Source organism: Echiichthys vipera (assembly GCF_963691815.1).
Source record: "Echiichthys vipera genome assembly, chromosome: 10".
Classification (NCBI taxonomy): Eukaryota; Metazoa; Chordata; class Actinopteri; order Perciformes; family Trachinidae; genus Echiichthys; species Echiichthys vipera.
In genome coordinates this window covers 26872826-26896789 of record NC_139835.1, presented here as the reverse complement: position 1 = coordinate 26896789, position 23964 = coordinate 26872826, and the positions used below count along the sequence as shown (strand labels likewise).

The window sequence follows — 23964 nt, the reverse complement described above, 5'->3', positions numbered from 1 at the left end:
GCGTCTCTCAGCTGTCGGTCAGGAGGATTTTGCTCCGGACGCGAAATGTCCTGTCCAGACCACACAAGGTGCAGCATTGCATTCGCTTCCCCATTGAAGTGTCTGTCATAAATTCACTCTTAGGAAATCATTCCCTCTCAGCCAGTCACTGTGGGCATAGAAGGGATGAACATGTCATCCGCAGCAACGAGGTCAACCCCGCCCTCCAGTCTTATCTTAGGACCCCCCCCACTCCTTAGGAAAGGTTGGTCTCAGAGGCTTTGGGAATTTGAAGAAATGATTGAACTAAGATCTTTTAGGGCTACTCAGAACTCTAGGCGCTAAGATACAATGTTTTGTGAATACGGCCCCAGGTATTGAACCGCTTAAGATGAAGACGATCCACATGTTTTAATGCTTCCAGGTGGTTTTATGGCAGGCAAATCAAAACAGCATCATTAAGGAGTCTGGTTAGAAAATGAACTCATTTATTTAACATGACCGTATCAGCAGATCAGCCCACACACATAGCATCAGACTCAAAAGTCACAATCACTCACTTTCAGTATGTACAGATAGGCACATTCACATTCGGCATTAAAGCCAGCCACAGCGTCTACTGTAGGCCCCCTAACCTGTGGCAGGTTTGGGAGTCACTGCCTCGGAGTCCAGCAAGGGAAAGAAACTAAACATGAGCCAGGTTAACCAGGGTCCTCTGTTCCAGGGGTCAGTTCTGTTAACTTTCCAAAGTTTTATAAGGTTTCAGGGGCTGGTGACACAGACCAGTGTTCACCCTCTGAATCCACAAAACCTTTTGTTTCCTGAAATGTTACACTGCACTTTTAGACCGTTAAGTTCACAGACGAGTGTACAAAATACCAGGAACACCTGCTCTTTAGAGAAAATAAAACTCTGAAAGTGTTTTCCTGACCTCATTTACCAGAAATCTACTTTAAAATCAGTGAGAAATGCAACAAATGTTCATGGTGGGTAAAACATCTGGAGAGGGGGTTGCTTGTGTAACAACTGGCTGTGGAAACGTACATTTTGTTTGGGGCGTAAATGTTGGCCAGCGTCACATCTCAGTAAAAACGGATCAAGGAAGTAGGAGAAAAGAGAAAGCCTCAAATAATCTTCAATTGATTTTAAACTTGATGACAGGGTCCAATTTATTGAAAAGTTCAGAATTCAATTAGAACGCAAAATAGGAAAAGTAAAAAAAAAAAAAGGGGACTTTGACCATATAAATAAAAAAATAAACAATGGATTGTAAAAGAAGCTTGAAACCAAAGAGTTTTGTTTTGCAGTGCTAGAACTCTTAAAAACATCCTGGAAGAAGAAGAAGAGGACACTTCATCAACAAGTGCTCAGTTTTTTAATCTAAACCAATATTAAAGGAGACTAAGAATAGTTAAGTACCGGGGGAGTCAGAACACGGGGACAAAAGCAGAAAGGAAACGGTCAAAAATGGTGATCCGCATCCTTCATGTTTTTAGGAGGTTCCTGCTCAAACACACGTGTAAATGGACGAGAGGCTGCAGCAACTAGAAGGAAATGGCACCCAGAAATATCCCAACGTAAAAGAGGATACAGTCAAACTAATAAAAAGATAAATAAATAATCAGTCTTTATTTTAAAAAACAAAAACGTTTCTCAGGTGTTTTTTCAATGTTTCACCGGGTGTTTTTCCTTTTCTCCCAAAACTACACAGTGTCCCTCGCTGTGTGTCGGTTGCTCCGTCTCAAGTAACCGCCCTGTTTCGGAGATATTTACACTTCGAAAAGCAACCCGATCTGGGCTTAGTACGTACATAATGCTACATCGCATGAGTGAAGGTTCCCCTAATGTCCTATAAAGAAACGCAGCATGTCGGTAGGTTGCCTTTAACCCGCAGCACGCACACACAAACGCAGAGGTCAGGTCTGTTAGACTAGAGAGCGAGAGAACACAAGGTTCATCCTCTTTTTACCGTCCTGGGATCAGTCCTGTCTCCTGAAGTCCTTTGAGGTGCAAAAACGGATTAGCCTGAGAGCAGTACTGATGGGGGTTAGAGCAGTGAGCGGGGGGGTTGGTGGGGAGGAATGAAAGCAGCAGTTATAATGGAGAGAGTGTGTGAAGCCAGTAGGTCGCCCTGACTGAGAGGAAGAGGCTGCTGGTCTTTTTTACGCTGCGTTAAGAGTCAGAAATTCCATCTTTATGCAGTGAAAAGAAACAAAAAGACCCTTTCGTGGCAAAAACTGTCAAACTGGAGGTTTCCATTATGCACTCGCATCAGTCTCCAACATATCTGCTAATATTTCTAATATAGTCAGTGGATATCCGCGCTCGGTCATTGATCGCGGTCCGGTTAAGCTGCTGAGTAGGAGTTGAGGGCAAGACTATAAGAAAGAGGCCAAGTCACTAATTAAAGATGAAGTTGAAGATGGCAGTGGGGTAGGACACGCACAGTAAAATCTGTCCTGAATTGCCGTGATGCTCAATAGGTGGCGAACTATCAGAAAGGGAACAACGCATCTCCAGTTCCACTGCGCATGCGTCATACCTCCAAAGCACCGCCATCTTTAATTGGTGTCAATGCTTCCTTCCATAGCCTTGCATGTTGTATTTGTAGCACGAGGCTGAAAACAAACATCTATGGTTGGAGGGTCATGTGCATGAAGACAGGGAGATGTTTACGAGCTTCACAAACGTCTGTCGTCAGAACAGTCGCTGATATTGTGACTGAATTATGAACGGAGAGAACACATCTGACACCGTCTGGAGTTTATCAAGTCAAAGAAACTGTTAACGTGCTGACCGGATTCACATCGCATCACTTTTAAAATACTCACAAAATATACTCAAGCCTGTAAGAGTTTAAGTTTGCTTTTTTTTTACCTGATTCGATCCTTGACTGGACTCCTATGTCTCACCTGTTTAAGGCAAGACAATTTGCAACGTTTTCATTTAACCTGACAATATCCGCTGCATAAAAGAGCAACGCTGCAGTTGGTAAAGTGATAACCTATTCACCATAGTGATGAAACAAGCTAGAATGGCACCTTTTCTTTGTTTCTAAAAAGGTGAGCTGGAGAAAGCATGGAAACAGCAACACCGCCAAACTTTAATCGTGTAGTTTTAAACCACATTAAGTGACGTAGCAAAGGACAAAAGTGCATGGTTACATCACTGATGGGTGCCACACTCTGCAGAATATTTACGGTGCTATCGTCCTTTTAAAATAGAAATATAAAGAAGCACTTAGTTTCATGATTAGCTGCTAAAATGGGAACAGTCGCCCCCAAAAAAGAACCTACCTACTAACCGCGTTTCCATTTTTGAACAAACTGAACTACCGACCGCATCAAAGATGGAATTACGACCGACCTACCGGCAACCTTGCAGACGCAGCAGCAGCCTTTCCTCTTTCTTTTCCTCTGCGTGGTGGATCTGGTTTCACCCAGACCTCCTTGTCTGTCGTTTTAATTGAGCCGCTTGTCTGAGCACTAATAAGCAGGCTAGGTCCTCAGCAGCACGTCCGATTCAAAATATAACTATGATAACCGTCGACACACTTTGTCTTCTACCTGATTTGACTTTGTTCGACCGTAAGAACAAACAGCAGCTCCGCCTCCTTTACCTCTTGTTCCTCATCCTATTAATCCCCACTAGTTCACACATCAGGACTCATTTGTGCCTGTCCTCTTCCGCAGTTTGTGAATCTATCAGCGGGAGTAAAAGGTTCGGGGTGCTCTTCACCGCCACTTCCTTGAGTTCCGTGTTTGTGGACGCCCCTCACCAGGAGGAAACTGCAAGATAGTGAAGAGGGTAAGACAGGAGGAGGAGGAGCACACACACTACTAGCTATCCTTCCTCCTCCTCTGCTGACGGTTCAGACTCTGCTGACAGAAGTCAAAGCGGCCGCTGCTCTCCCCCAACTGCCTCACCCCCCTCCCCGTCCTCCTCCTCCTCCTCTTCTACGTGTTGTTTGTCTGAGTAAACGTCCCGGACCAGGAGAACTCTGGTGAGGAGGCTCTCCAGGATCTGTCGCTCGAGCGGCGTGGAGCTGAACCACAGCGGGTCGTCGGGACCGCAGGCCGGATCCGGCTGGACGTAGAAGACGTCTAGACGCTCCCGCAACAACGCCGGGCTGGAGGGAGGAGAGAGGCGGACAGCAGTAGGGAGAGAGTAAAAGGGAAGAGGGGAAGAAGAATAAAGAAAGGTGGGAAGCAGGATTGAAAGGATGTAGACAAAAGGGGAACAGGGGAGAAAACATACAAATCAAAGGAGACAGATGAGTGTAAATCTATGGTTGTGAACTTTTGACAGCTGAGATTATTTTATGGTAAGTCCTCATATTTAAAAAGTCAACACTGTAGTTCAGGATGTGAACAGCAAGAGTTATAATCACAGGACTCAAGAGAAATGTAGAAATTCATTTAATTAGGGAAGCAAAACTGTAGTCTTGCCAGTCTGGAACCTCTCAGTTCATTTTATTATCAACGGGTGGAGACCCAAAGCCCTCGGCAGACTCAAAGACTCACATATACCTGCAACCAAACTTTCTACAGATAAAAAAATACGTTTCTCACTGGCAGAATGTGTTATCGCCAAAACAAAATAATGTCAGCTTTAGTGATAAAACTGAGTAGATTAACATATTAACCCATCAACAGGGGAAAAAATCCTTTATCAAGTAAAAATGAAAAACATTCACGGGCTGCATCCTCTCAAATGTGAAGATTTATTCCATTTTCTATCATTCAAAAAGTTAATTAATAAAACAGCTGCAGCTAAATTTAAAGACTTGTGTCAGATAAATAATGAATCTTGTACGTATCCGAGCATCTCCTATACTTCTGCACAGTTTGATCGTCAGTAAAGATAATGAACCCACCACTTGGATCTGTAGAGGTCGTACAGGTGACACTCGTGCTTCTTCACCGGACAGCGCACGCTGGAGCCTCCTGAGTCGTCGTCCGGCTCGTAGTCCTGGTCGCTGTCTTCCAACTTCCTCTTCCTTGACTCCGTTTGCACTGAAACACAAGAACATGATATCAAGATGTTATCAGATCCAACAGCTTCTTTTTGCAAAGACAGGAAAGCTGATCTTTGCTAAAAATGCATCAAAAACTGTCTCAGCGCGTTTGCCGTCTCACCGTGGTGATCCTGAGAGATGGAAGGCACGCGGATGCAGACAGCGGTCTCCTTGGTGACAGGATGGACGGTGTCTGGGCCGTAGACGTTGGCGAAGGAGAGGCGGAGGTGTTGCTCCACGGTGCGCAGGCCGAAGTATTTGGTGTTCAGGTAAACCAGGGAGCGCAGCAGAGCGGCCGGACTCTGCTCCCCGAGCTGCCGGCTGCTCCACAGACTCCGCTCCTCCACTCGACCCCACAGGGAGCCTGCAGGAAACACAACACCACCAGTCTGAAGCTGCGCAGGATCCAAGATGGAGACTAAGTGGAGAGTAATGTTTATGACCCTCGGACGCTATTTTATAACAGACTTTAATTCTGTAATTAACTTAATAAAGCATATCATAATTACTGCAAAAATAAATTGTTATTAAAATATAAAATAAAAAGTAATGCAATGAAAAAATATGCTAAATATAAATAGAAAATAAAATACAATAATAAAATGTTACAATTTAATAACTTTTTCAAAATACTTTAATAATTCTCACAGCTTTTTAAGAATGAAATTCAAGCACTTTCCAGGTACTTTATCCAATTCAGTGTCCTCATAGAACATTATAGTGCAATCACAACGAATCAGAATGTGAACAGCAAAAGAGTTATAATCATTGGACACAGAAACACTGCAGCTCAACAGCCACCAGGTGGTGCGAACGAGCGATATACCCGGTGCAAAGTCTCTAATCCCTTTCACGAAACCCTGGACGAGCTTAAGAGCAGCTTCAGCGACAGACTCGTTCAACCTCGCTGCCTTAAGGAACGCCACAGGAAACAGTTCCTACCTGCTGCCGTCAGACTCTACAACACTTCACTGCAACGCTCAGGAAACACACTCACATCATTTGAGTGACTTATCACTTTAATCCTACCACTGTAATTTAAAAATGCACCTTTCTCTCTTTATGTTGCACCTTAAAATCCACTTAGTATATTGTATATAGTGTTTTAAATTGAGATACTGTACTGTACTCTGATTGTATTTTATATTTTGTGTTTCTGATTGTATTGTATCACTGCTACGATGACCTCATTTCCCCTTGGGGATAAATAAAGTTATCTATCTATCTATCAAAGTAACTTCTTGCAGTTGAACTCTGCGTTGCTCCAATGTGACCTCATCTCATCTTCAACCGCTCATCCTGGGTCGGGGCGCGGGGGCAGCAGCTTTAGCAGTGGACCCCAAACTTCCCTTTCCCGGGCCACATTAACCAGCTCTAACTGGGGGATCCTGAGGCGTTCCCAGGCCAGTGTGGAGATCTAATCTCTCCACCTGGTCCTGGGTCTTCCCCGAGGCCTCCTCCCAGCTGGACGTGCCTGGAACACCTCCCTAGGCGCCCAATGTGACCTCTGAATTATAATTCTCTAATTTGTTTTGGCTGCATTTCTTTGGATGTTATGAATTGATTGTGTGGTCACTCACTTATCCGGTTAAAAAAAACAAATTAAAACCTGAACAAACTCCTTGTAACAGTCATTTGGAGCAGATGGTCGCAGCAGACTCACCATCAGGAAGCACGCTGGGCTGCCAGTCCTTCAGGACCTTGTTGAGCTCCTCTCCAAACTGCTGGTAGCACGGGTCGCTGAATAGGTCATCCGTCCGGCCTTTGGCGTGCAGGTGCTTCAGAAACACACAAAAAAACACAGATTTGATATAATAGTCAAGGTAAAAGAAGCCGAACCGGTGCAATGCAATCTGTGGAGATTACATCTTTAGTGTCCTCATATTTAAATAACGATCATCACTGTTTTCAGAATGTGAACAGCAAAGAGTTATAATCACTGGACACACATCTGCACATTCATCACGAACAAAAACGATTTCTGGTGCCCATGGCTGTCTTCACTACGGTCTGCGACATGCGATGGGTTTTGACCTTAGTAGCTCAGTCCATAGGTGACTGGGCTGGGAACCGGAGGGTTGCTGGTTCGAGTCCCTGTGTGGAACATGAATGGAGCGTGGACTGGTGGCTGGAGAGGTGCCACTTCATCTCCTGGGCACTGCAGAGGTGCTGTTGAGCAAGGCGCCGAACCCCCAACTGCTCAGGGCACCGGTCACTGGCAGCCCCCTCGCTCTAATTTCTCTCCATTAGTTGCATGTGTGTGTATTTCGGGCCTGTGTGTGTGTGTAACATGAATAATAATAATAGACTGAAAATTGAATTTCCCCATTCGCGGGACTAATAAAGGAATTCTTCTCTTCTTGACACTGCTATGAACAGTTTAAGATGTAAAATTGAAGTAAATTACAGTCAGTGGAATTCACTTTTAACCACCAACATAACTGCCTACATCTGTTGTGGGACTGCAATCAAATTAAAGATATTTGGATTGGCACAACAACATAAAGGAAGTGAAAGGCCACACTATTACAGCCATTATGTAAGGCCACAAAGATGGTTATAGTGAGAAACTGAATTGCTTCAAACACACCAACTCAGAAAGAATCAATCACAGTTGATACATTTGCAAAAAACTAATTCCCTTTTTAAAAGAAGATGTTTAAAAAAGGGAGGGAAGCACCCACAGCAGATTAAAGCAGGCCCAGTACACATGCAAGACATTTTCAGGTGTTTAAAAGTTCTTAAACTTCACATAAAACAATCAAATCTTTCAAACTTTGTTCCTTTTCTTTTTTTAAACAAAGAAATAAATTCATTCTTACATTTTTCTGTGAGAAAAATCACCCTCCAGAGGACTTTGGACCAACCTGAGCTCCCCTCTGCAGCCATGCTGCTGCTGCTGCTGCTCACATGTGAGAGAGCAGGAAAGAAAGACCGTGCACCACTAATATCTGTCCTCCTGGAAACACCCCCTCTACATTTGAGTTCCTCTCTCTAAAACGACCGCAGATGAAAGGGAAAGCTGCAATGCCAAATCTTTCTCCTTATGTTTATTTTGTTGTATTTATTTAGTTTTATTAGTAAAGCATCAGTTGTATTACTTATATATCATTCATTAGTTTTATTATCATAATCATTTAAATATATTTAGTTTGTGTAACAATATTTATGGCGGTCAAAAGAATACTATTTGTGAGCTGCTGTGCCTTTTTATTAGACCTACTGTTTCTTTTTCATAGCTGTTTTTTAAAGTGTTTTTGTGGCATATTTCTCAACTTGATACCCACAGACAGGTGACAGGAAGTGAGGGAAGACATAAGAGGACGGACATGCAACAAAGGGCCGATCACATGTGGTCACTTGATCAGCAGGACGCCTCTGTCTTTAGTCTTTTAAATATAAACTGAGCACATTAGAGAGGGGCTCCTGCTCCTCAGTATGTTTTCTCCGTTTTAAAAAAAGGCAGAATAAAAAACTAATTAGACTCTAATGATTGTGATTTGTTGTTGATGTTATATTTATTATAAATAATTAACAGATCAGGGGTGGGATTAAATCAATTCTACTTCTTCCCATTCCCAAATTAATTAAATCATGTTAATGTTTTATTTTATTGTTTAAATGATTTTGTATGTGTTTGTCTGTCTGCAATGGTACAATAAATTACTTTTTATTAACTTATTTAAAATAAACATTTCACATTTCAAAAGATGCCTGTTCACACATCAACCACATGACTTTGCACATTTCACCGTTTGTTTTATTTCCCTCTTTTTTACTTTGGATAAATACAGTTTAATCTCATCTTAAATTATCCTGTGACGTTGCATACGTCAGGTAAGAACCTTTAACTCCTTTGGACAATAGCTGTTGTTTTCTTTTTCCTCCATTTGTAACAGGAAATACAGGAAGTTGACATCAAAAGGTCTCCAGCTGGATGAACCGCCATTACCTGCTATGCATCACATGACAAAGTCATTTGCATTCACACTTTTTTTTTCAAGAAACAACTTGAAAATAAACATTTGAGATGGATTGTATAAACTGACATGTGGTGCAATCTCAGTGGTCAGTGTTGGGCGTGAAACTTCAGGTTTCAGAGCCCTGACACACCGGGCCGACAGTCCCGCATCGTTGGCACTAACCGGCACTTGATTGAGGCTTTTATTGAAGATTCAGCACTTTGAATCGACCTCGATACACGCAGGTCAAAGAAGTTACGCTGGTTAAGGGAATCAGTGCACGAGAAGAGAAACTGATGTGTAGAAACTGGACAAACGGCTTAAACTCATGAGACCAGGTAAGATCTTTTTTCAGCCATCAACTCTTTTAGCAGTGTTAATGTTCGATCTCACACAGTAAATATAATTTGTTCTTCCACCATCTGGTTGTGTTGTTAATGCGCTAACAGGTTAACTAGCGTCTTGAATCCATCGTGTCGGTCTTCTGGTTTCCCTTTTTATGAAAGATAAGGTGCATTTCCATTAGACTCGAGTACTTAGAATGAGGCGGGTCTATCTTGCCGAACTGCTGTGTCTGGGCTCTTATGACTTGCCAGAGAGGTGCTGGTGTGTTTTTGGGGCTTGAGTCTTGGTACCAACCTGCTGGATCCCCAGACAGAGGTAGAAGATGCTGTCCGGAGAGTAGCGCTCCCCGCTTGGCCTGCAGACCTCCCTGACAAACCGGGACAGGGCCACGTTCAGCTCCTCTGAACTCAGCGACAACAGGTTACTTTTAGATCGGGCTGCAGGAGATGAGGAACAGACACGGACTTCCCGTTAGCAAACACATCTCACATGCTCTCAAATATGACATTCGACCTTTTATTTTCAACGTGTGCATGTGAATCCTTTAGCTACTCAGCCACTGCAGTAAGTTCAGGATTCGGTTTAACTCACCTGGTTTGGAGCCGTCCTTTACTTTGGTGTTGTCTGATTGGCCAGACGGAGAAAGCGCCCAGCGTTTCCAGGCGTTGATGCCATAGCGAGCTTTGAGAGGCAGCGACCGTCCTTCTGGGCGTCCGTCCGTTGGATGGGAGGAAGAGGACGAGGCTAGATCTGAGCCCTCCTCCACCGCCAGCCTCTTATTCCCCTGAAACACAAACACACACGTGTAATTTAGTATACAGTAAATGTAAGCTGGCCGGTACAAAGTCTCACACGTGTTTGTGTGTGTGTACTCACTTGTCTCCTAGGCTGCGGTCGAGGTGCACACTCCTCCAGCTCCTCCTTCTCTTCAGCCAGGACTGGAGGTAGAGAGAAGCCCATGTCCTCGTCCATTCCCTCCAGGACAGGAACAGGGTCTGAGGCTGAGACAGGAACAACATCTGTTCAATTATTTGCAAAAATATATTTTTCGGCAACGTTTCAGTACTATACTTTTATCAGGCAAATATGAACAGATTTTTGCAAGATGTACAGGAGTTTGTTTGACCTCCCCATTTGTAAATCCAGTCCAGTCACATTTTGGTGACGACTCAGCGTTCAGAGTTCAGTGACACATCTTTGAGTTGACATTCAGGCTGCATAAAATCTAAAACGACGTTTCAATATGAAAATGATCGATGTCCACACAAGCATTGAAGCTGTCTTTATTAGCACGCCTGAAAACGCACATCACTTGACCATTCATGTGCAGGTCTAAAAAGGAAGCAGACTGTCTGATGTCAGTGGTTGAAAACTGTTCCTTAATGGCGGTTAGGGCGGTGGAAAACGCAGACGTTGCAAAGCAAATACGTCGGGGTATTAAAGCGGTAACGGGAGAATTATCTCCGGAGGAAGCCACGAGAAAGAGCACACACACAAGAGGGATGAAATCACAGCGTATGTCAGCCTATCTAAATGATAAGACTGAGTGAAGTGGGTGTCTGCGTCATTGTTTCCAAATGGCTACATTTCTGCCTGTCCACACAAACATCTCTGTTTTAGAGGCTCGGAAGCAGTCGTGTGGACGTGAGGCGTAAATGTAGCAAAAGAAATGTGTTTTTAAACAAAAATGTAGAGGTGTGGCTATAGCTCCAGAGCCTGTCGATACCAAATACTGTAGAACTATTATTTAGTGTTATTACACGGCTTTGACATTTTCTTCTGAATGACACTGCCTCACTAACCGAGCATCAACAGGTCCAGGTCCAGAACTACATGTGCAGCAGGTGTTTACCTTGAGTGAAGTCTGCCTCCAGGTCCAGGTCAGGCTCGTACTTGTCGTCGTCCTCCTCCTCTTTCACCTCCTCCTCCTCTTTCATCTCCTCCTCCTCCTCCTCTTTCACCTCCTCCTCTTTCACCTCCTCCTCCTCCATCTCCTCCTCTTCCTTCATCTCCTCCTCCTCATCCTCTTTCATCTCCTCCTCCTCATTCTCTTTGATCTCCTCCTCCTCCACCTCCTCCTCCACCTCTTTCTCAGTCTTCTCCCCCTTCTCCTCCTTCCCTTCTTTCTCCTTTTGCTGCTCTTCGCCCTCCTCCTCTTGCTGCTGCTGCTCGTCCTCCTCAGAGGCGCTGGTGGAGGCCTCCTCCCGTCCACACTCCCTGTTCACAGGCTTCACATCTGAAAGAAACACTCTGGGTGAATCGTCCTTGTCATCACTCGCCGCAGCTTTCTTTAAATCTAGAAATGTTAAAACATCGGCCAATAAAACCCAACATAAGTGTCTACATAATTAAAGCTGAAGTCGGTAATTTTCTACAGAAAACACTTTTTGTCTTTTATATTTGTCACTTTACCCTGACGGCACAATGACACATAAGTATGTATAAGTGGAAAAACTCCTTCTCTTCCGGTCTACCTCCAGAGCCCTCTCTTTGTGCTCCTAACAGCATCTGAAAGATTCAACCGTGCCCGACCTACATCCACCGCTCAGAGACGAGCAGTCTCCTGAACTCCCATCAAACTGTGAAACTAGGCAGAGCTGATCAAATATTAATTAATACTCTGTTACTGCACTGAACGTGTCCGCTCCGTACAGCAGCAGCAGCAGCAGCACAGGGTAGCAGGAGTCAGATTTCACTCATCAAGTGACGAGACAAGACGACTGGATTGGAGTTAAAGTGGAAAGGAAAACCCGGCAGTTATGGTGAGTTTATTAGCCAGTGGGAGGATGTCCTCACTGTGATTTTAAAAAAGGAGGTTCATAGGCGTACCTGGCTTCTGGTCTTCTGTAATCATCTCAGCCACAGAGAGCAGGTTGGTCTCCAAAGGGTCGGAGGGCGCCTTGCTTTTCAGCTCGTTGATGGTCTGGATGATCTGCTCGGCCCCCTGCAGGGTGGTGGGCAGGAACACAGGCACGGGAATCTGGACGGGACAGAACATGAGGCTTTTTGGTTAGTAAGCAGAGAACTTTGATAGATAAATGTCTCCTGACTTTGCTTGGGTGAAAGTTACAAAATGTGTACACTAAAGCTGTTGCGTTTGTTCATAAAAAATAAAAAACACTGATCCTTGTGTGTTCATCATGTCTTACCGGTACAGCCAGAGAGACCGGAGTGGGAGTGATCTGGGAATACATATTCATGGGCATGGGGATGAAGACAGGCACAGGTATGGGAACAGGAATATACTCCCTCTTCACACCATCGTCTACATCTGTGGACACAGATATGCCGAACCACAACGTTATATATACGCAAATACGCATGTGCATTAAATGGGTCATGAAGTGATGATGCTGAAAAGCGAGCGACAGGAATTTTGTGCAGCTCCACACATCTTTTAAGTCAAACTTAAGTAAAATATAACTTTCCTCTACCATGTTTCGTGTCTTATCTAATCATGACTATTTCATTCAAAGTGTCCAGAAAGAAAAGAAAAACAATTCTAAGCAGTAGTCATGGTATTATCTAAGCTGTATCTCCACCCAGAGATCAGACTTCTGCTCCTTTCCAGACCCTTGTGCAAAGCGGTCTCTTCCTCCTGTTTCCTATCCCTTTTTTCTGGATCCAATCACCAAGCTGGCTTTTTTCACCTGCCGCGCTATTGGCTGGTTAAACCCTATGACGGCAGAGAGGCGTCGCAAGCAGTTTTGTGTTAGGGCGGCAGTAGCTCAGTCCATAGGTGACTTGGCTGGGAACTGTAGGGTTGCTGGTTCAAGTCCCTGTGTGGACCATGTATGGAGCGTGGACTGGTGGCTGGAGAGGTGCCAGTTCATCTCCTGGGCACTGCCGAGGTGCTGTTGAGCAAGGCACCGAACCCCCAACTACTCAGGGCACCATTCACTGGCAGCCCCCTCGCTCTAACATCTCTCCTTAATTGCATGTATATAGGTCCTGTCTGTGCATGTGTGTGTATTTTGGGCCTTTGTGTGTGTAACATGATTAATAATAAGAGTGAAAAAATTCAATTTCCCCGTTGCGGGATAAATAAAGTAATTCTTCTTCTTAACAATTTACATTCGACATGGCGGCCACAAAGTTTACTGTGAAAACAGTTTGCTTTACTGCCGACTGGTTTTGGTAAAAGTTGAATCTACCAGTTAGCCCTGCTGGTGGCCAAAAGAACGGAGCCCAGTCTAAACCCCCTTGTTGCTGTCGTGTCAGCGTATTACGTCATACGGATCGTTGGTCTTATTGGTTGAAGGACTGTCCAATTTCGTGTAGCCATTTGAACTACGCCCGCCTCTTGTGCTGAAGAAAATGACAGCAGTCTTCCCAAACCAACGTGCAATGGTAGATTGGACTTGGTCTGGCAATAGCCAGGCTAGACATTATCCTGATAATCACCAAAATATATTTAAACTGTTAAAACGACTCTAAAACATACTGAAATAACTGTACCTTGACTTTTGTTAAGAAACTTAACTTAAAACATTTTTTATTGCATCACAGATGATCAAACTTATATTTTTTGTTGTTGTGGTTGATAAAAACATGCACAGCGATGTTAAATGTTCATGCAACAAACACGTTCACTTTTCTTATTAGACTACATCAAATGAGAAAGATGGATTTTCTGCAAAATAAAATAAGTTCTACTTGATATGAGCTGTAACTCATAGGCTGTAAACTGAAGTAAACTGCAGTCAAGTCACTCGTAAGGATACTCACTATGATCCCGATGATGGAAAATCACCACGATCAACTCATCGATTAGTGTCCCATCCCTACCTCTAAGTGAGATGCTTTGTTTACCTGTCTGTAGAAGTTTGCTCTGCATGTGTGGCTTGCAGTAGGTGGCCTTGGTCAGCGTGAGCGGCTTGCAGAGCACCGCCTTGTTCTTCACGTCTCTCATCAAACCTCCACCAGCGTACGCCACGGTGCCCTGGTTCACCAGCTGCAACGTGGCAGAGAAAAACATAAAAATATGCCGGTTCGATCGCGAGCACAAATCACAGATCCTTGATTTTACAGAAAAATATAATAGGATCGTCAAAAGACTGATTGTGTTGAATGGGTTTAAGATATCGTCAATTACAATTAAATCTAATCAAAATCGTTTCGTGGCAGACTTTGTGACATCAGCAAATACTGTGATAAAACTTATGATATACACCCATAGTAGTAACAGTAGTCATGTTACATGTCTATAATATAAGGAGGTAGATTTAATAACATCTGCAGTAAATGCACAAAGACATCTAATTTTTCATAAATTCAAAAAACTGTATGACACCTTTTCCACATTCTTACTCACCCCGAGTTTGGCCCTGTGCATTTCATAACCTGTGAAGAGGAAAATGAAAAACATCACGTCTTTGCCTCGTGAAGAAATCTGACTGACACATAAAGTAACATAAGAATATGGACACCGGGCCGATATTGACTCTAGCTGTGAGCCTACGCTGCTGTATTTTAATGTTGGTACATGGAGAGAGAGAATATTTTCTGAGGTGGTGTGTGGTGTAAAATGTTTGCGAACCACATGCTCCAAAGGCCCCCCCACACACACACGCTCAGTTTGTACCCAGGGTGGTGTTCTCGGGGCCCTTCTGCGTGACCATGATGGGCTCGTTCTGCTGGCAGTAGAACTTCAACAGACACTCCTGGTCGCAGAACTGCTTCATCTCTTCTCTCCACATCACAGACTCCGTCAGGTTACCCTGCACCTTACAGCAGTCGCACCGCGCCGCCTGGCGAAGAGAGAAAGTTTGCAGAACGTTCACAAAAACGCATTCTTGCGTACATTTGTGTTCATGCATTAACTGGTAGAGTCAAGCGTGTGAGCGGACCTTGAAGTACCAGTCGTTGAACTTCTTGGCACAGGTCTCGCCGCAGAAGTCTCGGGTCATGCCGCCGAGCTGCCGGGTCAAACTTTTCTTACAGAGCTGGCTGCAGTGGTTACAGCTGACACACTTGAGACCCAGCCGCTTGATGAAATCCTGCTTAAATAACAGCTTACAGCCTGGGATTAAAAAACAAACAAACAAACAAACAAACAAACAAACAAAGGAAATGAAACAGCAGAAGGACAAATGGCCATTAAACGTAAAAGCAACAAAGCAAATCCTGCAAACAAAACCTCAGACAAACAAACAAAAAACATTCTTAAAAATGGCAAACAATCAACTGACCCATCGCTAAGTCCAACCTTGCTTGGTTACTGTTGCTAGGCCTGTCAAACTTACATGTCATTACGGCGTTTTCAATTATATCAGTGAGAGTTTCTCCAAAGAAAACAGATATTTTCTGGAGCAACAGTTATGAAATATCAGAGAGGTAGACTGAAAAGACTTAAACATGCATTTGAGAACCACATTCACAATATAATATGTTCATTTGTCGGAGTAACCTCCTAATGCAAACGTCAGGCACCCCACGTTGTGTCTAGTTACGGTTGCTAATGTAGGATTGGACAGTAGTCGTTCTAGGGAGGGGGCTTAGTGCTGAGTCAATTAAAGAAACACCTAGAATCCGAAAGGCACTGAAAACTAATCAACAACAGCCTTGAATCTTCACAACTGTATAGAAAATGACTCAGATGTCTCAAGTGTCCCAGAGAGGAGAGGAGAGGAAAGGAGAGGAGAGGAGAGGAGAGGAGACGAGACGAGACGAGACGAGACGAGACGAGACGAGACGAGAGGAGAGGAGAGGAGAGGAGAGGAGAGGAGAGGAGAGGAGAGGAGAGGAGAGGAGAGGAGAGGAGAGGAGAGGAGAGGAGAGGCGAGGAGAGGAGAGGAGAGGCGAGGAGAGGAGAGGAAACGAGAGGAGAGGAGACGAGAGGAGAGGAGAGGCGAGGAGAGGAGAGGCGAGGAGAGGAGAGGAAACGAGAGGAGAGGAGAGGAGAGGAGAGTAGAGTAGAGTAGAGTAGAGTAGAGGAGGAGTACCTTCGCTGCAGAAAGGTCTCTTGACTCCGGAGAACTTGACCATCTCGTGGAGCGTCTTCTCCTCTTGGCAGTACTCGCAGAACGTCACAATGCAGTGGAGCTTCTTGTAGTCCTCACAGCACGCCTTACTGCAGAACTGGAAGACCTTATCCTGAAGACAAGACACATTTGGATACATTCTGTGGTCATTTTACTTCTATTTTTAATCATTTTGCGTATCTTTGGCTTCGTTTATTGTCTCTATGTGGTCATTTTGTGTCTATTTTTCAGTCATGTAGCATCTCTTTGTGGTTGTATCCATCTCTATAGTCATTTGTTGTCCCTTTGTGGTCATTTTGTGTCTATTCTTCAGTCATGTAGCATCTCTTTGTGGTTGTATCCATCTCTATAGTCATTTGTTGTCCCTTTGTGGTCATTTTATGGGTTTTTTTCAGCAACATTTTATGAGTCAAGGCCTCTGGGCCTGTGCCCGGTAGGCCCGTTCAGTAATCCATCCACATGAGGACCCCAGGAAGAGTCGCTGCTACTTCAGATGCTAATGGGGCTCCAAATAAAGAATAAAGAATCTGATCTTTGTGTGAGACAAATACATCTGTTTGAGGTATCTGGATATAGATTATGGTACTCAGGATGGTCTCACCTCCCACTCCAGAGTCTCGGGCTTCAAGCTGAACGCCCCTCGACAGTAGTTACACTTCAGCTGGATGCTGTTGTTTGTTGTGGGGAGGGCCGTCTTTCCGTTGGTGTCCGTTTGAAGAGTAGCGTTCTGTAAAGAAAAAAAAAAAAAAAAAGACATCAAGCACGGGAGGAAATTAAAAAACGTGCGATGACGAGCAGCTGGTGTGTAACAACATCCGACGTATCTAATGGCTTTCCAGAAGCGTCGTGATACTTGACGCATCAAAACACACCCGTTAACACAGGTGATTAATGAAGCTAATTAACACACTGACTTGCAAATATTACTACACCCACGCACTTTGCTTCACATGGGGTTGGTACTATATGAAGTGTGCGTCGTAAAAAATGATCAGTCATGACGGTTTAAAGAAAATATGTTAATATGTTAATTTATGCAACAAAACTAAGCAGGTCATGGAGTCTACTAAAGAAACCTGTTGGTGTTGTGATGTTTGTGTTTTTGAGCTGCTGTTTGCATGAGGATGTGTCAAATGTGGGATTTATTATTATTATTAATAATAAACTGTTTAACTGATATTTTTAATCAGACAAAATTCTTATTATTACGTAACCGTTAAACATTAAACCCCTTGTATGAATGCTTATTTTTAGCATCACCTCACTGCAGCGACAGGAAACAATGGTGTTTTAAATCAACTATATCATAGAACTATTGTGCTAAAACAGAACGCACATCAGAAGGGACCCAGGTTTGTGTCTCCTGGTTTGGAAATGACAAAAAGAGTCCCCACCTGGAACTTGGTAACACACTGTGAGCTGCAGAAGTTGAGGATGTTTCCCTCGGGCAGCGTGGCCTGGTACTGCGGTAATGAATTCCTCTTACAGAAGTGACATGTGGGCTCTGTGTCTGCACACACAGACATCAAACATTAAAACCCACACAGAAATACATTTATTACACATGCTTAGGACTTTTTTTTTTTAAGAGTAAGTAACTGACTACATTTACATGCACAAAATGTTCTGGTTTTGACCCTTATTCCCAAAAGACAACATTCCTACGCTCTAAAATATTTACTTATATTCCTATTAACATGTTGACATGCAAAATATGCTGGCCATGCAAACTCAGATTCCCTCTTTCATTCCTTCGACCACCTTCTTGAAAAGGTCGGCGTTGCGATACTTGCATATATCCAGAGACCTGTTGATAACTAAATCTTTCATAATGTTTAAAAGTAGGTGTGTTTGTCCTTCCGACCAGAATGTGGGCTTTTCTTTTGGGCAGGCATCTCTGTAGCCTGGGTACATCTATGGTGCCTTGCGCGCCATTTCAGTTCGCCCTGCTCAGCAGCCTGGATTCCATGGATCCGATTTTCACCTCAGCGAGGGAACCAATCCCAGAACGGGGATGGGGCCCCAAGACGATGACGTCTATGCGACACGGCGAAGCTTGAAGTTTGTTTACATCTACGGAACGCATCTCTGTGCGATCCCCCCCCCCCCCCAAAAAAAAAACATGTCTATAGGGTCGGCCAGTGGCTGAGTGGTTAGAGTAGTCGCCCCATGTAAAGAGGCTGATGGTCCTCGAGGCACAGCTGCGAGTTCGACTCCGACCTGCGGCCCTTTGCTCAACCCCTCAACTCCCTTCGCTCAACCTCTCTCTCTCACCCCATTTCCTGTCTGTCCTATCTAATAAAAGGCTTGAAACTGCCAAAAAAACAACATGTCTGTATAGTTTCCATATACAGCGCTCCCTTCTTCCCTCATGTTTGTCTTGCACAAACAGCAATAGTCGCTCAACGCCATCGTGTACACATGAATGTCTGACCCATCGCCTTCTTCCTCGTCAAATTTCTGTCGCTTCACTTACATCATCTGGTATAATTGATACAATTGGCCGAAGGCTACGTACAGACGCATTAGATAGACATTTGTAGCGCCCAATTAACGGCTCTGGGCGATAGTACACGCCTCAAATACGGGAAAATGAATGGGTGGTTCCCAGACCCAATCTACAAAATGATGAAAGTTAGGCTAGCATCTCTACCCAAGTCTTGGTGATTAGTTTATGAACAACCACCATAGCAACGCACGGAGCTGACCGTAAACAAGGAAGAGGCCGTTGACTGTCGTAAACTGCGGTAAAAACTTCAACTGAGCTGCGGATTCTAAATGTGCTGCATACATGTCCAAAGAAAAGGCAGTTTATTTTTAGCGATACAGTAAAAATCCAGAATAATCTTTCCGCATTTTGTAGTTCAAGTGTTCTGAGAGAAGTTTTCAGGCTTTAGAAAAGCTGCAGGACTTTGCTTTGTTGTGTTTTATCTGCTTTTCACATGCTGCAGCTTTAATCTGGAAATGCTACATTCAGAATATATCAGAATATTGGGAATAATAATATGAATGGGCCATTTTTTTCCCCTCATATGCGTTCAATGTTTTCTAGGATGAATACTAACAAACAGGTTAACAGGAGCTTTTTTGCTACTTTGTCAACTCAGTTATAAATCATCTGAACACACAAACAGGGAAATAATTTAATTCCCAACACAAACATTAGGCTACAGAGCCCGTACCATGATAAATGCTTATGTTTCTGCCAGTGCCCTCTCAGCTTTGAGAACATAACCTTGTATCCCTAACATATTCAGAACCTAATATAGGACCTGTGGAACTGTGCAGAACTTTCTGAAGGCCCTGTTCTGGCAAAACTGTGTCAGATGTTGTAAGTGAAAGGTACATTTCAAGTTTGTGGTTCAGAAAAGTTCCGTTTCTGTGTCGTCTAGTCGGGAGACTCACTGATGAAGGAAGTCGACGCCAGCTTGCCCTTGTTCATGCAGTTGACGGAGCAGTAGGAGCCCATGGTGCCGCCCGCTCCGAGGCTGTGCAGCACCTCGCCCGTCTTGATCAACGTTTTGCACGTTAGGCAGCTCGCTAGTTTACTGTTGGCCTGTGGACAACCAGAGAGTGGACACATCGCATCAAAACAATGTTCTGCAGTGACAACAAGATTATTACATGTCACTGGTAAAGCTCATGGATAAGACACATTAAATTTTTCAATGTCAGCTAAAAAAACTAAGCTTTTTTAAACTCAGGGTTCTTAAACCTTTTCCAAAGTTAAATTCAAGCACTTTCCAAGCATTTTAAGGTGCATTTTATAGCGCCTTTCTAGTCTTCTGACTACTGAAGGCGCTTTCACACTACTTGTCACATTCACCCGTTCACACAGACATTCACACTGATGGCGGTGGACATCTACAGACCATCTGATCTGATCTAACCATTCACACCACATTCACACACCCATGCACAGCACGGGGAGCAATTCAGGGTTCAGTGTCTTGCCCAAGGACACTTTGACATGTGGACCACGGAAGCTAGGGATCAAACCGCCCATCTCTCAAATGGAGGACGACCCACTCTACCACTGAGCCACAGCCGCCCCAATTATTATCATCCTTATCATCACAGTGACTAACAGCAGCACCAGCAGTCCTGGAAATCATTTATTCCATTACTTGATAAAATGCATCTTAAATATGTGTTAGACCTGGCAACACTCACTTTTATTTATCTATTTATACAATAAATACATTCATACAACTGTATGACTTAATGATCCGTCTGAGCGTTAGTCTGAGAAACACCAGCTCACAGTTGATTTCAATTTAAAACCACAAATGAGACGCCGTACTTTCCTCCACTTATTAGTGGAACATATCCAATAAGCTGCTGTTGCCAAGCAACAAATACAATTCCAACATCTACTTCCTGGCTAATATTGCTTAGCAACACAACTTAGTTGAAACGTGTTCAGATAAAGAGGTTTTAAAAGAGGTCCAGAGGTGCAATCATCGTTTGGAGATTACTAATTTATGTACAAAACCTGCAGGTGCCTCAGTGAGACCATCGGACATCACGACCAGGACGGGACTGTTACTAAAAGTGACTCTCTGTACTTCCGTTCTAAGTATATAAGTTGTAGCATCTTAAAACATGAATGAGGATAGTGGTGTTTTGCTGTAGTATTGAAAAAGTCAGAGTATTTGTTTTTAAAATACCGTATTTTCCGCACTATAAGGCGCCCCACATTATAAGGAGCATAGAACAGACGCTACAGTCGAGGCTGGGGTTACGTTCTGCATCCATTAGATGAAGCTGCGCTAAAGGGAACGTAAAAAAACAGTCAGGGGAGGTCGTCTTGTTGCTTCCTCCACTTCCGAACCATTGATTCGTTAACGTTAAACTCTCTGGCTGCTGCTCTGTTCCCGTGTTCTCCTGCGTGACTAATGGCCTTGAGTTGAAACTCTGGGTCGTAAGCGTGTCGCTAAATAGGAGCCATTTTGGGCTCTTTACACAAACACACACATGGAAATGAAACGGCACGCTTCACGCAGTCGTATATCTCAACATGCACCGCACGTTACTTCTTCTACAGGGAAAAATAGAGCCTGTAGTTGGAAAGAGGAGTAAAACCGAGGGTTAGAAGGTTGTTGTTTGTTGGCGTCAGCTGCGGCCCACAGTAGTTCAGTTAAAAATAAAGCGCAACAAACTGGATAAAGTCTCACTGGCTGATCCCTGAGGGACGTTACAGTATTGTATCCAGTTTAAATCAATGTATTGAGACAACCGCACTCACGTCCATTCAAGGACCATTTGCTGTCTCACTTTTATTTAATTATTATTATTATTATTATTGGCATGCACACTTATGTTACAGCAACAGTTTGTTAACTAAAGTTTATATTTAAAAAACAAGTAAGAGGGGTAACAAGGTCATTTTACTGTATTTACATTAAGGAGGAGGAGGAGGAGGAGGGGTCACCGCGGCTAAATGACTTTAACAGAAACCTAAAGGCTGGTGGAATAAAACACAGACTCCAGTCAGGCGTACATTACACACCTGCGGCCCGCAGTTGCATCTACAGTACCTGCTTAAAGTCCCTGATGCAGTTCTGGCAGCAGAAGCGTTTCTGTTGGCCGTCCACCAGCAGGAAGTGGTTGGCTGACGCTCGGCTGGGCAGGTAATCGCCGCATTGCTCGCAGCAGTTCATGATCAACCCGTTGGCCCTGCGGTAAACGTTGAAACACGTGTCGCTGCAGATCTTGTGGGTCACAGTCTTAAAGCTAACCTCGTGCCGGATCTGTGGACAGAGAGAGAGCAAGAGAGAAATGCAATCAAGGAACTGTATATTTTTGATCTGATAATTTTGTTTTGTGTTTACATATTAATAAGTTATGCTTTGGCAATATTGTTTATATAACATTCATGCCAATAAAGCCAATCGAATTGAAGTTTAATTGAATTGAGAGAAATGCAGAAGAAGAGCCCGATTAACTAAACTTCATTTACTTTTCTTTATAATCTCTCCTCAGTCAGAGAGACACATGTTTTTGCATCACACTTGGTTTCACTTCATTTTAGAGGAGTGCAATGGAGGCTTCAGTTGTCCAGAGCCTCTTGCATGTATGTTCCCTGTGCAACAGAATAACTCGTTCTTCAAAAAGGTAACATAGGTGTGCAAAATGAACCAGCCCACAGGTACAATTTGAGCATGAAAACACACAACACCACTGAAGGACGTGTCCAACAAGCCGCTTCAATTCCAAGGACAGCCCGTACAGCAACTCATGACAATGTGCTGATGTAATAATCATTTAAAGATAAAACTTTAGGGAATGATGGCAAAGAGAAAAATGTTTTTTTTAACGTATACAAAGGCGTACTGTCCATTTGAGCGCTGTTTGGCAGCGGCCATTTGCAGTTGCTTTTATATGTAAATGAAATCAGGAAGGGGGCATAAATAATGCAAATGATTTAAGATGACACAAATGCAGATAGTTGTGGTTGCTAGGTGACGGTAGTTCTGGTTAGCCGTAGCACACATGCAGGTTAATTCACATTAATTTGTATTGGATAGTAACGGAGCTAGAAGCCAGCCAACAACTAACTAACTAACTAACGAACGCTCCATTTTCACGTTGTAGGAACTATTTTCCAGTTTTGAGACTGTTTTTGTCACATTGTAGCCATGGAGACCTGAGCTGAAGGCCCCAAGATGCAAAACTGAAACGCACGAATAGAGAGCAGAGAGCAAGCAGGCAAGAAAGGAGAGTGAACGAAAGAACGGTGAAGGCAGACGAGGAACATGAAAGAGATAAATATTGAATGAAAGCAGACTGAAGGGGAAGACTATAAAGGAGAGAAACAGGCGATGAGATGGTGACAGAGAAGAAGACAACGTAAGGGACAGGAATGAAAGACAAAAAAGGGACACGAGGGCGAGTAAACAGAAAGACAATATCCAACAAACATCCAAGGCGAGGATGTAAAGAATGAAGAGAAGGTGAAACATAACAAGACTAAAGCCCTTTTCAGACAGGATTAGTTTAATGTGGGAACCTGGGCTCTCATCTCATCTCATCTTCAACCGCTTATCCGGGGTCGGGTCACGGATGGAATCTGGGGTAAGGTCATTTTTACCAGAGGGTCTGGTCCTGTCCGAACGCGCCATGTCAATAAAAAATACGGCCATTTTTACCTTCTGTAAATGATCCGGAAAAAATACCTAAGATAAACCCGTCCGAATACGACCCTCTGTAAAACACATGTCTATATTCCATCATATCCTGTCAACACGTAGTTTCCACATTATTTTGGAGGCCTTGAAGAAGAACTCATCACTTCTTTTAGAGATAGGGTGAGAAGTTCAGCATCCGTGAGGAACTCGGAGTAGAGCCGCTGCTCCTTTGTGTTGAAAGGAGCCAGTTGAGGTGGTTCAGGATCATCTGGTAAGGATGAACCCTGGGCGCCTCCCTAGGGAGGTGTTCCAGGCACGTCCAGCTGGGAGGAGGCCTCGGGGAAGACCCAGGACCAGGTGGAGAGATTAGATCTCCACACTGGCCTGGGAACGCCTCAGGATCCCCCAGTTAGAGCTGGTTAATGTGGCCCGGGAAAGGGAAGTTTGGGGTCCCCTTCTAAAGCTGCTGCCCCCGCGACCCGACCCCGGATAAGCAGCTGAAGATGAGATGAGATGAGATGAATTCTGTCCTTTAGTTTTCTGTTTAC

General features: G+C 43.9%; 1 protein-coding gene across 1 annotated transcript in view; it reads right to left on the bottom strand.

The window, feature by feature from the left end:
* Positions 1-497: 497 nt before the first annotated feature.
* The window catches only part of zmym2 (zinc finger, MYM-type 2), a 36909-nt gene continuing 13442 nt past the window's right edge, over positions 498-23964 (bottom strand). Inside the window, exons 7-26 of the mRNA XM_083921084.1 lie at positions 21827-22039; positions 19692-19842; positions 17681-17796; positions 16888-17013; positions 16248-16398; positions 15153-15325; positions 14888-15053; positions 14618-14646; positions 14116-14257; positions 12453-12574; positions 12133-12283; positions 11376-11539; positions 11156-11225; positions 10180-10304; positions 9895-10087; positions 9598-9740; positions 6660-6774; positions 5118-5360; positions 4856-4994; positions 498-4108 (exon numbers count right to left, since the gene is read on the bottom strand). Coding sequence (XP_083777210.1) covers positions 3871-4108; positions 4856-4994; positions 5118-5360; positions 6660-6774; positions 9598-9740; positions 9895-10087; positions 10180-10304; positions 11156-11225; positions 11376-11539; positions 12133-12283; positions 12453-12574; positions 14116-14257; positions 14618-14646; positions 14888-15053; positions 15153-15325; positions 16248-16398; positions 16888-17013; positions 17681-17796; positions 19692-19842; positions 21827-22039 — 2970 coding nt within the window. The 3' untranslated portion in view covers positions 498-3870. The remainder of the gene's footprint in view (positions 4109-4855; positions 4995-5117; positions 5361-6659; positions 6775-9597; positions 9741-9894; positions 10088-10179; positions 10305-11155; positions 11226-11375; positions 11540-12132; positions 12284-12452; positions 12575-14115; positions 14258-14617; positions 14647-14887; positions 15054-15152; positions 15326-16247; positions 16399-16887; positions 17014-17680; positions 17797-19691; positions 19843-21826; positions 22040-23964) is intronic.